At 43.7% G+C, this 16836-nt stretch overlaps 1 protein-coding gene across 1 annotated transcript in view; it reads right to left on the bottom strand.

The window, feature by feature from the left end:
- The window catches only part of DNAAF5 (dynein axonemal assembly factor 5), a 96048-nt gene that overhangs the window by 55543 nt on the left and 23669 nt on the right, over positions 1 to 16836 (bottom strand). The window contains exons 7-8 of the mRNA XM_056535920.1: positions 4733 to 4876; positions 586 to 754 (exon numbers count right to left, since the gene is read on the bottom strand). Of these exons, the coding sequence (XP_056391895.1) occupies positions 586 to 754; positions 4733 to 4876 (313 nt within the window). The remainder of the gene's footprint in view (positions 1 to 585; positions 755 to 4732; positions 4877 to 16836) is intronic.

Here is a 16836-nt window from a genome sequence, read left to right as displayed (position 1 = left end):
AGTAAGAAAGATCTGCTGGGAGCTGTAATCACTGTCTGTGTCAGTGTTTTCCAAGCAGGGAGCCTCCAGCTGTTGCAAAACTACAACTCCCAGCATGCCCGGACAGCCGCTGGCTGTCCGGGCATGCTGGGAGTTGTAGTTTTGCAGCAGCTGGGGGCACCCGGCTTGGGAAATACTGGTCTATGTAGAGGACAGGAGCTTCTTCAGGGTCCTGTACAGTACACGCAATGTCCTAAAAAAGTAACATGGATTCGCCCTTACCTGGTGTCCAAAGGAGCAGGTAACCCTGGTACAGGTAAAGTGTACAGAACATGTAATACCTCCCTGTACTGTAGGGGGCGCTACCAGACATTAGTCAGTGCATGCGCTTCAGTAATACAGGGGTTTTACCAGTGAATGCCCATTCTGATTGGTCAGTTCTTCCGGCCATTGACAAGTTTCACAGATCCGGACTGTCTGTACATTGTATGTTGAGTCTGGTTTCAACTTACAATGGTCCAGATAAGACCATTGTATGTTGAAACTATTGTATGTTGAGGCCATTGTAAGTTGGGAGATCACTGTATTTCTTGCAAGAACTCTTACCAGATTCGGTGACGAGAACCTCAAACTGTCCCCGTTCTATGGAATAGCTGGTCCAGTGATCATGACCTTTGGAAGCCCATTGCATCAACTCTTGCATGTGCCGTGCGTACAGCCCTTGGATTTCGCTCACACCTTGTACCTCTGCTAGTGACAGCATAACACCTTGAACCTGCAAAGAAAGACAGAGCAGCCTTCATACAACTTTCATGGTATGGCTTCATGAGAAACACGACTTGATAAAAAGAGCTGCGCTCTCGAAACGTGTCGTCTATATGTCATTAAAGGGGTACTCCGGTGGAAAACTTTTTATTTTAAATCAACTGGTGCCATAGTTAAACAGATTTGTAAATTACTTCTATTAAAAAATCTTAATCCTTTCAAGAATTATCAGCTGGTGAAGTTGAGTTGTTCTTTTCTGTCTGGCAACAGTGCTCTCTGCTGACATCTCTGCTTGTCTCGGGAACTGCACAGAGTAGAAGAGGTTTGCTATGGGGATTTGCTTCTAAACTGGGGGGTTCCCGAGACACGTGTCATCAGAGAGCACTTAGACAGAAAAGAACAACCCAACTTCAGCAGCTCATAAGTACTGAAAGGATTAAGATTTTTTTAATAGAAGTAATTTACAAATCTGTTTAACTTTCTGGAGCCAGTTGATACTGTATATATATATATATATATATATATATATATATATATATATATATATATATATATATATAACGTTTTTTCCTGGATAACCCCTTTAATGTGCAGGCAAGATAGAAAAATGGCAATTAAACAATGTTCAAGGTAAGATGTACAGTGTGACAAAATGTTACAGCCGAGTAATCAAAAAGGGAGAAACCTAAAAACTAATAATGACGACTCCAGGAGAAGATGTGAATGAGGTTACTGAAGGGTGTAGACTGTTCTTGCAAGCTGTGAAGTCTGATTCTTCTGGAGAACATTACATTGCTGACACTGCGTCTGCTTTTCAATGGTCCGACAAGGAAAGATTGATTTAGCCCTGGTGATGGATTTTCAGGATATGCATTACATATCCGATCTTATGTCTGCATATCAGAACTTTATGGTCCCTGAATAAAAACAGCACACACAGCGCAAATATACTATAGGGTCATTCCGGACGAAAAGACAAGGTGTCTATGACCATAAATAGTAACATTAGTGTTTTTAAGTCAGTGTTTTCCAACCAGGGTGCCTCCAGCTGTTGCAAAACTACAACTCCCAGCATGCCCGGACAGCCTTTGGCTGTCCGGGCATGCTGGGAGTTGTAGCTTTGCAACAGCTGGAGGCATCCTGGTTGGAAAACACTGGTTTAAAGGGGTATTCCAGGAAAAAACTTATATATATATATATATATATATATATATATATATATATATATATATATATCTCTCTCAACTGGCTCCAGAAAGTTAGACAGATTTGTAAATTACTTCTATTATAAAATCTTAATCCTTTCAGTACTTATGAGCTTCTGAAGTTAAGGTTGTTCTTTTCTGTCCAAGTAATCTCTGATGACACGTGTCTCGGGAACCGTCCAGTTTAGAAGAAAATTCCCATAGCAAACCTCTTCTAAACTGGGCGGTTCCCGAGACACGTGTCATCAGAGATTACTTAGACAGAAAAGAACAACCTTAACTTCAGAAGCTCATAAGAACTGAAAGGATTAAGATTTTTAAATAGAAGTAATTTACAAATCTGTTTAACTTTCTGGAGCCAGTTGACATATAAAAAAAAAGTTTTTTCATGGATAACCCCTTTAAGCATACGATGACATTCCAAAGGACATTGGTGTGGTCAGCTGATGCATCATCCATATGGATAGCAAATCATTAAAGGGGTTATCCAGGAAAAAACTTTTTTATATATATATATATATATATATATATATATATATATATATATATATATATATATATATATATATATCTGAACTGGCTCCAGAAAGTTAAACAGATTTGTAAATTACTTCTATTAAAAAATCTTAATCCTTTCCGTACTTATGAGCTCCTGAAGTTAAGGTTGTTCTTTTCTGTCTTAGTCCTCTCTGATGACACCTGTCTAAGGAAACGCCCAGTTTAGAAGAGGTTTGCTATGGGGATTTGCTTCTAAACTGGGCGGTTCCCGAGACACGAGTCATCAGAGAGCACTTAGACAGAAAAGAACAACCTTAACTTCAGGAGCTCATAAGTACTGAAAGGATTAAGATTTTTTAATAGAAGTAATTTACAAATCTGTCTAACTTTCTGGAGCCAGTTGATAACCCCTTTAAGGCTATGTTCCATTTAGATATAACACATTTTCATACACCCTATTTGGGAACCCGGAGTTAATAGTGCGGGATTCTTTGTTCTGTTCTCCTGTTCTGTCTCACATTATGAAGACTACCAATTCATTTAAAATTATCACAGTGTAATGCTCACTTTTTCCTACACTGAACATTTAAAGGGGTACTCTGGTGGAAAACTTTTTCTTTTATTTAAAATCAACTGGTGCCAGCAATGTAAACAGATTTGTAAATTACTTCTATTTGAAAAAAATCTTAATCCTTCCAGTACTTATTAGTGTCTATATACTACAGAGGAAATTCTTTTCTTTTTGGATTTCTTTTCTGTCACAAACACAGTGCTCTCTGCTGACACCTCTGGCCCTTTTAGGAACTGTCCAGAGCAGCATAGGTTTGCTATGGGGATTTTCTCCAGTTCTGGACAGTTCCTGACATGGACAGAGGTGTCAGCAGAGAGCACTGTGCTCGTGACAGAAAAGAAATCCAAAAAGAAAAGAATTTCCTCTGTAGTATTTAGATGCTAATAAGTATTGGAAGGATTAAGATTTTTTTAATAGAAGTAATTTACAAATCTGTTTAACTTTCTGGCATCAGTTGATTTTGTGAAAATGTCGGGAACACGCCCCTTTTCGGAGACCATGCCCCCTTTTCAGTTGATGCACTGAGCAGGGGAGGGCTCGCACCTTCCATTAATCTCTATGGGAGGAGAACCGAAGCCATATTCGGGCATTTCCGTTGAAATTAAGAAAAATGTGTCCCCATAGAAGAATGTGACCCTCTCCTTTACAGCCGCCATCCCCACTACCCTCTCTCAGGGGGATGGGGACACAGTATCCCCGCACATCTCCCAGCCTCTCTCCCACCCGCCCAAGCATCCACCATCCGTTTGCTAGCAGTTGAAAGACTACAACCCCCAGCATGTCCTCACTGTAAGGGCATGCTGGGAGTTGTAGCCTTGCATCAGGTAGCTGGCGGATGGTAGAGGTGTGGCGCGGTATGGTAGGGGAGCCAGGGTGCCGGAGTTCGTGGCGTGGGGGAGGGGGGTTCCCCAATGGTCGAACCCCCCCCCCGCAGTCTGACACTCATCCGCCATTATTTGAATAGGGGATACATTTTTCTATGCTGGACTACTCCTTTAAGTCAATACAAACGTAAAGTATTCTGCGCAGATTTGATGCTCAGGATTTTCTGCTGTAGATTTCAATGTCAACTGAATGTCTAGAAATCCTGCGCATCAAATCTGTGCAGAATACTCTACGTGTGAATAGACCCTTAAAGGGGTATGCCAGTGTTTAAAAATATATTCCCTATTTACAGGATAAGGGATACGTGTCTAATCGCAGGGAGTCCGACCTCTGGGACCCCCTGTGACCTCCGAAACTTGGCCCTAATTTCCCCACTGCATATCTGTGGGATCGCTGGACATACCAAAGTACAGCATATTGAGGGATTGTCCAAAAGGAAGAGCCTCCGAGTTATTATCTGGAACACTTACGGCATTTCCACAGAATACGCCATAAAAGTCGGATAAATGCAGCATCCAAGTATCTTGAGAGACCTGTGGACGCTGCATTTATCAGACTTTTGTGGGCCCACCCAACCCTGTCTGGCCCTTTTTGCCACGGCCGGAGATGGTTGCTACTCACCGGTGGTATGACCTCCACAGTCAGACACTATATTAACAGTATGAAATTCTTGTTCCTTGATATAGTAAACAGGAGAGACACCTACCAGCAGGGGGCAGTAAGTGCATGTATTTACACCATATCTGTATAGTTGTCTATGTAACAGGGAACCCAAGCTGATCTCAGTCAGTAAAGGCATCATGAGCAACAGACAGAGGAGAGATATTACCTTTTCATACAGGGGCTCGGAGGCCGGGCTGGCGAGTATTGTTATCAGGACCTTCATACACTGCAGGCTGATGTCTGTACAGTACTGCTGGCATATACTGATGGTGGCCTGTACGCAGCACAGTAACTGCTCCATGTACAGCACCTGTCAAGTGAACACATAGAAGATCCATTGTTAGGGAGCCCAGATGAGAAATATTGATATTGTAACCCATCAGTGAGCCCGGCCCGATTAAAGCAGAAATGATACTTCTCAGTCGTCACATACCAGGCATACCGCTCAAATGGCCAAAGATGGACGCTTAAGATTAGTCAGCAGCGCCACACATTAACCGGCATTTTAGAGCATTAGATATGCATCTATAGCAGAAAAGACATCATGGAATAAAGTTACATTATGCACAGTGTAATGGGACCCGACAAAGTCTTCCCTACAGCACACTACATGCATTGGAAGGACATTAATAAAAGCCATGTACCAAGCGGAGCTATTGTCGTTACATATTCTTTTGGTGGCCATCGGTTTTCTATGATTGGGGGGGGGGGGGGTGTAGCACAAATCGTGGCGTGAAGAGAGTCAGATATGGTATATATTGTGGAGGGCTGATACCAATACACCAAATTCATACAAATCCAGGACTACATTTTCACCGACATTTGGTAAAATGTGCGCCATTGTCGCCAATAGGAACCAAAACGTAGTGATTATAGTAGTATAAATGTGAACAGAGCCTTAGATGAAGGGGATGTTTTCAGGCATTAGATTTATGCCAACAGATCCTGATCTGGATCCACTGACCATCTAATCCAGTATTTCTGAACTAGGGTGCCTGCAGCTGTTGCAAAACTACAACTCCCAGTATGCCCGGACAGCCAAAGGCTGTCAGGGCATGCTGGGAGTTGTAGTTTTGCAACAGCTGGAGGCACCCTGGTTGGGAAACACTGATGTACACACTGTACACACTGACCCTCATTGCCACACAAAAGATGTCGCATGCACTAATGGTGACAAACCGGATGTTAAAGGGGCACTCCGGCCTCGAGACATCTTATCCCCTATCCAGGCGCTACTCCGGGGCCGGAGTATTGTGGCGTCACGACTCCGCCCCCATGTGACGTCACCCCGCCCCCGCTATGTAAGTCTATGGGAAGGGGTGTGACAGACTTGCATAGCGGGGGGGGGGGGGGGGGGGGTGACGTCACACAGTGGGGGAGTCGTGACGTCACGATACTCCGGGGATAAGACGTCTCAGGGCCGGAGTACCCCTTTAATATTTAACATTGAAGTCTATGGAAACCAGATGTTAAAAAAAAAACATCCGTTATCATCAGGTATTGTCAGGTTTTTAACATCCTTTTTTGTACTGAGCATGCTCAGTACAGTTTTACAAAAAAGGGTTAAAAACCTGATAAAAAAAATAATAATCTGGTAATAACTGATGAACAACATCAGGTTTTTAAGAAAAAACCCATGAAAAATAACGGATGATGGTCATCAGTTATCATCCGTTATTACCAGTTATTGCATCCGGGTTTTTTCATCCGTTATTGTAAAATAACGTCAGTAAAAAAGCAGGATGATACCTGTAGTGTGAAAGAGGCCTTAGATGGTCAGGGGATCCAGATCAGGATCTTTTGTCATAAATCTAATGCATGCAACAGCTGGAGGCACCCTAGTTGGAAAACACTGCTGTAATGTCTGGTGGTTATCGGATACTGGATGAAGATAGAATACCGTATTTTTCGCCGTATAAGACGCACTTTTTCTTCCCCAAAACTGGGGGGAAAAAGTCGGTGCGTCTTATACGGCGAATACACCCCTATCGCGGCGAATTCACCGCGAACAGCCCGACTGAATAGCCGGGTTAGTGCTTACAGGACACCGGGAGGGACCTTACCTGCCTCCTCGGTGTCTTCTCCGTTCAGGGATCCCCTGTATGGCCGGCGCTCTCCTTCCTCGTCATAACGTCGAAGCGTACGTGCGTCGGCGTGCGTAACGACGTGATGGCGGCGACGGAGAGCAAGGATACCCGGCCGGCAGCAGAGACGTTCCAGAGTGACGGGGACACGGCGACAGCGATGGAGCGACATCCAGGGTAGCGGTGACGGGTCCGGAGCAGCGAGGACACGTGAGTATTACCTCCTATGCGGTGGTCTTCAATCTGCGGACCTCCAGATGTTGCAAAACTACAACTCCCAGCATGCCCGGACAGCCAACGGCTGTCCGGGCATGCTTGGAGTTGTAGTTTTGCAACATCTGGAGATCCGCAGGTTGAAGACCACTATTGGGTTGGTCCTCAACCTGCCGTTGGCTGTTCAGGCATGCTGGGAGTAGTAGTTTTGCAACATCTGGAGGTCCGCAGGTTGAAGACCACTATTGGGTTGGTCTTCAACCTGCCAACGGCTGTTCAGGCTTGCTGGGAGTAGTAGTTTTGCAACATCTGGGGGTCCGCAGGTTGAAGACCACTATTGGGTTCAAAATCTTAATTTTTTTAGATTTTGCATCAATAAATTGGGTGCGTCTTATACGCCGGTGCGTCCTATAGGGTGAAAAATACGGTATATGAGACAGGGTGGGTATTTTTTTTATACCACTGTTTCCCCATTAGGGACAGAAATGTCTTGCAGGAAGTACAGTATGAGGGAACTTATTTGCATAAAGCGAAACCTGCTGCACAAGTGTCTGGTTTTCCCAGTTGTGCGCGTCACTTTATAAACAGTGTAAGAAATTATGAAAATCTCATGCACATTCCTGCTTTTGCGCAAAAGACTTTTTTGCTGCACAAATGATAAATACAGTGCACCAACCATCCAATAACTACGCCCCCTCAAAGCGAACAACAATAAAAATGGCAAAGCCAGTGCGGACAACATGAAAAGAGAGCAAAATGAGAGAATAAAGTCAGTACACAAAATAAACACACACTGGACATGTCATTTTGCAGATGCACGCCAGTTGATGAATTCCCCTCTATGTCTATGAGTAGCTTTAAAAAGGAGGCGCCTTGTCAACTTAAAGGGGTACTCCACCCCTAAACATCTTATCCCCATTCCAAAGGATAGGGGATAAGATGTTTGATCACGGGGGTCCGGCCATTGGGACCCCCAACGATCTCCGACCTCCGACGCAGCACCCCAGTCAACCGGTGCAAGGAGCGGACTCTGCTATGTGCCGGATGACGAGCGACCACAGCCGTCATCATGCCCCCCTCCATTCATGTCTATGAGAGCATTAGCCAACCCACCCACTGAAACACAATTGTAATCCTTTCCATACAACAGACCAGTGTTTTCTGACCAGGGTTCCTCTAGCTATTGCAAAACTACAATTCTTCCAGAAGGATCTCCCTCCCACCCAGCGAACGCTCCACCCATTGAAGCAGACAGGTTCTCCCTTATCACCTGTCTAGTGATGTAATGTCTCGGGCCTCACTGCAATCTGGGAAAGCCTGAGACGACACTCATTTTGGATGCTGTTATAAATAAACATTGGGGCAAAAATTGAGAGACCACCATGAAACACAGGTACAGACACTTTATTATGAACTACACTAACTTTACAGCCCCTGTAGCACAGTCAAAGAAAATTATCCCGGAATACCCCTTTAACTTTCTGCTCAGGAGGATGTCTTCTCATACAAAGTCATCTCTGTTGTATCATCTCCTTGTGGACATAAGACAATAAAGAATGGCGCTGTCCGCTTGGGAGGCACATCCCTCCCACTTAAAAAGCTACATTTTGGACATTGTCTCCCATACGACAGATCAGAATCGTATTACTTTACAGTCCTGTGGGCCTGCACCCACCACCTGATGATTTACTTCACTCCCCTAGACACGATCCTAGCTCACACCACTTGGCGCGACGAGTAGGTTATCAGACGCGAGACGCCATGTAGATTAGCCGGTGACTATGAAGTCGGAGCTAGGTCTCGTCTACCTATGTTCTCCAGTTACATAGGTTTAGGGTATGGAGTCGCTGACGCTCACGTTACACCCGCGCAGCTGCCGCTTCCCTGTGGCTCCTGTGATCTTAGTCACTGCATAGCAAATGCATTAACAAGGTCTGCAGTAATCTCACTTTCCAGCACATTACTGAACATAATACCACCCGAAAAACAGGAAACTAATAATGGAGACATCAAAAAATCATTTCACTCCAAACCATAAAATCACCTGTAAACTTCAGGTCTTTGAATTTTATTACTGATATAATACTGCAACCACCCTCCAATCCAAGCCGGATATATCTAATACTCTAGACCAGTGTTTTCCAACCAGGGTGCCTCCAGCTGTTGCAAAACTACAACTCCCAGCATGCCCGGACAGCCAAAGGCTGTCCGGGCATGCTGGGAGTTGTAGTTTTGCAACAGCTGGAGGCATCCTGGTTGGGAAACACTGCTCTATACATACATCAAGTAGTGGTCTCCAAACCGTGGACCTCCAGATGTTGCAAAACTACAACTCCCAGAATGGTGCCTGTCTGGGCATGCAGGGAGTTGTAGTTTTGCAACATCTGGAGTTTGGAAATCACAGCCATGTAGCTACTCATAGTCACTACTGACTGTAAATTAAATTTCTACCGTCACATACTGGTTGTCACATACTGGAATGAAGCATAGTATGGGCCCCTGTGTCTCTTATATAAGTGCGGAGAGACATGCATAGGACATCATTGTATAGTGACATTATTATTGGCCTCAAATGGCCATCAAGGTGCAGCCAGGGAAGTCCCTACTAGTTGGATTTGGCCACCAAACCTCAGTGATGTCACTACTGACTGCACCCAGCCACCATAACTTGCACTGTAATGACTCTTCTTGCATGCTAACATCACTACTGGCCCCAGACACCTACGGTACCTTGGATAGAGGCATCGCAAATGCCCACAACTGACCCAGTGATGTCACTACTGGCCCAAAACAGCCACCATACCCTTGTACAGTGACGTTACTAAAGGCCCTAAAACGGTAACCATACCTTAGCACAGGGACATTACTACTTGCCTTAACAAGGCCACCATAACTTCACTATTGGCCACCCTGCTCTACACCAGGATGTCAGTACTGGCTCCTAATGGCCACCGTACCTTGCACAAGAACATAACTATTGGCCACAGTAAGTTGCACAGTGATTATACCAATGGCTCCAAAAGACCACCATAACTTTCACAGGGACATCACGTCTTCTCTCAAAAGGGCCACCATACCTTGCACAGTGGCTTCAACTACTGGCCACCATACCTTGCACAGTGGCTTCACTATTGGACACTGTACCTTGCACAGGGGCTTCACTATTGGCCACTGTACCTTGCACAGGGGCTTCACTATTGGCCACTGTACCTTGCACAGTGGCTTCACTATTGGCCACTGTACCTTCCACAGGGGCTTTACTATTGTCCACCGTACCTTGCACAGTGGCTTCACTATTGGCAACCATACCTTGCACAGTGGCTTCAACTATTGGCTACCATACCTTGCACAGTGGCTTCACTATTGGCCACCATACCTTGCACAGTGGCTTCACTATTGGCCACTGTACCTTGCACAGTGGCTTCACTATTGGCCACTGTACCTTGCACAGGGGCTTCACTATTGGCCACTGTACCTTGCACAGTGGCTTCACTATTGGCCACCGTACCTTGCAGTGGCTTCACTATTGGCAACCATACCTTGCAGTGGCTTCACTATTGGCAACCATACCTTGCACAGTGGCTTCACTATTGGCCACCGTACCTTGCACAGTGGCTTCACTATTGGCCACCGTACCTTGCACAGGGGCTTCACTATTGGCCACCATAGCTTGCACAGTGGCTTCACTATAGTGGCTGCACTATTGGCCACCATACCTTGCACAGTGGCTTCACTATAGTGGCTTCACTTTTGTCCACCGTACCTTGCACCGGGACGTCAGTACTGGCATTTAATGGCTACTGTACTTTGAACAAGGACATCACTATTGGCCACAGTACCTTGCACAGTGGCTTCACTATTGGCCACCATACCTTGCACAGTGGCTTCACTATAGTGGCTTCACTTTTGTCCACCGTACCTTGCACCGGGACATCAGTACTGGCATTTAATGGCTACTGTACTTTAAACAAGGACATCACTATTGGCCACTGTGCCTTGCACAGTGGCTTCACTATTGGCCACCGTATCTTGCACCGGGACATCAGTACTGGCATTTAATGGCTACTGTACTTTAAACAAGGACATCACTATTGGCCACTGTGCCTTGCACAGTGGCTTCACTTTTGTCCACCGTACCTTGCACCGGGACATCAGTACTGGCATTTAATGGCTACTGTACTTTAAACAAGGACATCACTATTGGCCACTGTGCCTTGCACAGTGGCTTCACTTTTGTCCACCGTACCTTGCACCGGGACATCAGTACTGGCATTTAATGGCTACTGTACTTTAAACAAGGACATCACTATTGGCCACTGTGCCTTGCACAGTGGCTTCACTATTGGCCACCGTATCTTGCACCGGGACATCAGTACTGGCATTTAATGGCTACTGTACTTTGAACAAGGACATCACTATTGGCCACTGTGCCTTGCACAGTGATGTCAATACTAAACTGTCTGAAACACGTCCATCTGCCTTGTGCTGTCTGTACTGGATTTAAGACTCAAATAAAGATTTGAAGATTCTTACATCTGCGTAGAAGCAGGAGAAAAGGTCATTGCACAGATTTGCCTTTCTAGAAAGATTGGGGGACACCTATGAAGTAACGATAATGTCCATACTGGTGGTCACCCAGCTTTTCTAGGAACTTCCTAACTTAGGTAAAACTGACTATACAGCATTTTAAGAGTACTGAATCCCGCAGTGTTCTGTAGCTCTCCCATCCTCCAGGTGCGTCCTTCAGAGCCATACACCTGGGAATCCTCTTATCCAGCTATTAAGATCACAGCGTTCGGTGACTCCGATGACATGGGGTGCTGACACTACATCATCTCAAATTGATAATCTCATTTCCCTGACAAGACTGGGTTAGTTCATGCTGCCTGCCCGGATTAAGCTCCACGTATGGACGGTCTATCAACAGCGCAATATTGAAAAGAGCACGCCATATTTATAAAGGAGCCATCAATGGCCGGGCTTCAGTGTGGGCCGTTTGCTTTGTCCGCAGCAATAGAATATATACACAAAAAATACCCCCCAATACATCAACACACTGGAGATTGCTACAATTACCACTGGCTGCTGAACAATAGGACGCATTGAGATTTGCTCTTTAGAGGGGGGGGATGATGAAGCTGTAAGGATTCTTATTGTAGCTTCTCACAAGGATTTTGTTCCATTTAAGAAGTTATAATATATGGAAGGATTCTGTGTCTTCTATGAGGTCTGCAAAATGTCATTGTCATGAGAAATGATCATGCAAACTATTGATGTAATACTGCATTAAACATAGCATAACATAACAATGAGCAAAATGAGTGTAGATGCCATATTTATATACAGAGCCTATATATGATCGATGACAGTGGTCTCCAAACTGCGGCCCTTCAGCTGTTGCAAAACTCCAACTCCAGCATGCCCGGACAGCCGTTTGCTGTCCGGGCATGCTGTGAGTTGGAGTTTTGCAACAGCAGAAGGGTCACAGTTTGGAGACCACTGGTTATGATGAATACCTAATTGGTTGTCAACCGACTTCAGACTTTTATATATATATATGTGTGTGTGTATATATATACCGTGTTCCTCCGAAAATAAGACCGGGTCTTCTATTAATTTTAGTCACAAAAAACACACTACTTACGCATTACTAGCGGTCCGGATCTGGACCGCGTTCCGGGTAGGGCTTATATTGCAGCCCACCCCAATAATCCAGCTATATATATATATATATATATATATATATAGAAGTTGTAGGAAAACAGCACATCCAAAAAAAATTATATTAAATGTATTATGGTGCTCGCAGGTCCAGACCCGGGTCAGGGATCCATTTTAGATAAAAAGAGAATATCCACAGCACACATCCAATGGGTGAAAAATCAAAAGTGGTTTATTCCATCAAACAGAGTGTCCAGAACACTCTGTTTGATGGAATAAACCACTTTTGATTTTTCACCCATTGGATGTGTGCTGTGGATATTCTCTTTTTATATATATGTATATATATATATATATATATATATATGTATATATATATATATATATATATATATATATATATATATATATATCTATATATATGACTTAACCCCTTAAGGACTCAGCCCATTTTGGCCTTAAGGACTCAGACAATTTAATTTTTACGTTTTCATTTTTTCCTCCTCGCCTTCTAAAAATCATAACTCTTTTATATTTTCATCCACAGACTAGTATGAGGGCTTGTTTTTTGCGCGACCAGTTGTCCTTTGTAATGACATCACTCATTATATCATAAAATGTATGGCGCAACCAAAAAACACTATTTTTGTGGGGAAATTAAAACGAAAAACGCAATTTTGCTAATTTTGGAAGGTTTTGTTTTCACGCCGTACAATTTATGGTAAAAGTGACATCTGTTCTTTATTCTGAGGGTCAATACGATTAAAATGATACCCATTATTATATACTTTTATATTATTGTTGCGCTTAAAAAAAATCACAAACTTTTTAACCAAATTTGTACGTTTATAATCCCTTTATTTTGATGACCTCTAACTTTTTTATTTTTCCGTATAAGTGGCGGTATGGGGGCTCATTTTTTGCGCCATGATCTGTACTTTTTTTTGATACCACATTTGCATATAAAAAACTTTTAATACATTTTTTATAATTTTTTTTTTAATAAAATGTATTAAAAAAGTAAATTTTGGACTTTTTTTTTTTTTTTTCGTTCACGCTGTTCACCGTACGGGATCATTAACATTTTATTTTAATAGTTCGGACATTTACGCACGCGGCGATACCAAATATGTCTATAAAAAATGTTTTTTACGCTTTTTGGGGGTAAAATAGGAAAAAACGGACGTTTTACTTTTTTATTGGGGGAGGGGATTTTTCACTTTTTTTTTACTTTTACTTTTACATTTTTTTACATTTTTTTTTACACTTGAATAGTCCCCATAGGGGACTATTCATAGCAATACCATGATTGCTAATACTGATCTGTTCTATGTATAGGACATAGAACAGATCAGTATTATCGGTCATCTTCTGCTCTGGTCTGCTCGATCACAGACCAGAGCAGGAGACGCCGGGAGCCGCACGGAGGAAGGAGAGGGGACCTCCGTGCGGCGTTATGAATGATCGGATCCCCGCAGCAGCGCTGCGGGCGATCCGATCGTTCATTCAAATCACGAACCGCCGCAGATGCCGGGATCTGTATTGATCCCGGCACCTGAGGGGTTAATGGCGGACGCCCGCGAGATCGCGGGCGTCGGCCATTGCCGGCGGGTCCCTGGCTGCGATTAGCAGCCGGGATCAGCCGCGCATGACACGGGCATCGCTCCGATGCCCGCAGTTATGCTTAGGACGTAAATGTACGTCCTGGTGCGTTAAGTACCACCTCACCAGGACGTACATTTACGTCCTGCGTCCTTAAGGGGTTAAAGGGGTACTCCGGTGGAAAATTTTTTTTTTTTTTAAATCAAATGGTGCCAGAAAGTTAAACAGATTTGTAAATGACTTCTATTAAAAAATCTTTACCCTTCCAGTACCTTTTAGCCGCTGTATGCTACAGAGGAAATTCTTTTTTTATTTCTTTTTTGTCTTGTCCACAGTGCTCTCTACTGACACCTCTGTCCGTGTCCGGAAGTGTCAAGAGCAGCATAGGTTTGCAATGGGGATTTTCTCCTGCTCTGGACAGTTCCTGATACGGGCATCAGGTGTCAGCAGAGAGCACTGTGGGCAAGACAAAAAAGGAAAGAATTTCCTCTGGAGCATGCAGCTGCTAAAAAGTACTGGAAGGGTAAAGATTTTTTTTTTTTTTTTTTTTTTTTATAGAAGTCATTTACAAATCTGTTTAACTTTCTGGCATCAGTTGATTAAAAAATAAAAATGCTTTCCACCGGAGTACCCATTTAACATAATCGCCCTAGGGTTGTCTTTTACAGACTTCCCTCTATAAGCCCAAATTGCAAGGTCCATAAGTGCTCTCCAAACTATGGCACTCAAGCTCTTGTAAAACTACAACTCCAGCATGCCGTTGGCTGTCAGGGAATGCTGGGAGTTGTAGTTTTGCAACAGCTGGAGGGCCACAGTTTGGACACCACTGATCTATGATGATTACCTAATTGGTTGTCACCCAACTTCAGACTTGTATGTGTATAAATATATCTATGGCTTAAATGGGTATTCCAGTAGAAAACATTTTACTTTTTTTTTTTTTTTTTGTTAAATCAACTGGTGCCAGAAAGTTAAACAGATTTGTAAATGACTTGTATTAAAAAATCTTTACCCTTCCAGTACTTTTTAGCAGCTGTATGCTACACAGGAAATTCTTTTCTTTTTTACTTTCTTTTTTTGTCTTGTCCACAGTGCTCTCTGCTGACACCTCTGTCCGTGTCCGGAACTGTCCAGAGCAGCATAGGTTTTCTATGGGGATTTTCTCCTGCTCTGGACAGTTCCTGATAGGGGCATCAGGTGTCAGCAGAGAGCACTGTGGACAAGACAAAAAAGAAATTCAAAAAGAACAGAATTTACTCTGTAACATACAGCTGCTAAAAAGTACTGGAAGGGTAAAGATTTTTTAATCGAAGTGATTTACAAATCTGTTTAACTTTCTGGCACCAGTTGATTAAAAAAAAAAAAAATTTATAAAAAATGCTTTCCACCGGAGTACACTTTAACATAATCGCTAAACCCCTATTAGGCCCTAGGGTTGTCTTTTACAGACTTCCCTCTATAATCCCAAATTGCATGGTCCGTAAGTGCTCTCCAAACTATGGCACTCAAGCTCCTGTAAAACTACAACTCCAGCATGCCGTTTGCTGTCAGAGAATGCTGGGAGTTGTAGTTTTGCAACAGCTGGAGGGCCACAGTTTGGACACCACTGATCTATGATGATGACCTAATTGGTTGTCACCCGACTTTTCCAGACTACAACTCCCAGCACACCATTGTCAGCCATCTTGGTATCCGGGGAGTTGTAGTTTTGCAAAACCTGGAACGCGACAGGTTAGGGACCACAGAAGTACATTATCCCTGCAGTAGCCACAGCAAGGGAAATGTATAGGCAGCTGTTTCCCAGGGGTCTCTGCAGCGTGTCCCAAGATGGTCAGCGGCGGCGATGGGTTGGTGGGAGGGTGGTGCGGTGGGGGAGGTGCAGGTGGCGGGGCAAGGTAATTGCCGATACCGATAATGTCCAGAATCGCGATTATCGGCCGTTAATATCGGCCAAACCGATAATCGGTCGATCCCTACTCACTACAGTCCCTGACAGGGACAGAGGTGTCAGCAGAGAGCACTGTGGACAAGAGAAAAAAGAAATTAAAAAATCAAAGAACTTCCTCTGTAGCATACAGCTGCTAATAATTCCTGGAAGCATAACTTTTTTTTTTTAATAGAAGTAATTTACAAATCTGTTTCATTTTCTGGCACCAGTTCATTTGAAAAAAAAAAAATTCCACTAGAGTACCCCTTTAATCTTTCTTTCTTTCTCTCTCCCCCCCCCCCCCCTCCACCTCCAAAATCTGCTATAGGGGAAAAAGTCAGGGCACCCTTATAGACATTAGATGGTAGGCTGATCCTGATGAAATCAGTGGGTTCAGACAATGCTCATCTAATGTGGTGACTACCGTATAGTGACCGATCATCAGCTGTGTCTGAACAGGGCAATGCTAAAAAAAAAAGCAGTCAGCAAGCGGGATAATACATAGTAGATTTATCACCACCACACAGTGATTTAAAGGGGTATTCCAGGAATTTTTTCCAGGTTGCAATGTGGCAGAGACCTGACTCACTAGTCAGCTGATGACAGGGAGCCTGTCTGCTTCAATGGGTGGAGAGATCGCTTGGTGGGAGAGAGATCAATCTGAAACTAATTCAACAGCTGTAGGCACCCTGATTGAAAACCACAGGTCTTTGAATGGATGCAGCTCATTTATGTTTCAATGGGTGGGGTGGCTGATGTGTGGGAGGGAGGAAGATGGAATTG

The sequence above is a fragment of the Hyla sarda genome, chromosome 8 (assembly GCF_029499605.1).
Source record: "Hyla sarda isolate aHylSar1 chromosome 8, aHylSar1.hap1, whole genome shotgun sequence".
Classification (NCBI taxonomy): domain Eukaryota; kingdom Metazoa; phylum Chordata; class Amphibia; order Anura; family Hylidae; genus Hyla; species Hyla sarda.
This window is presented reverse-complemented; position numbering and strand designations above follow the sequence as displayed.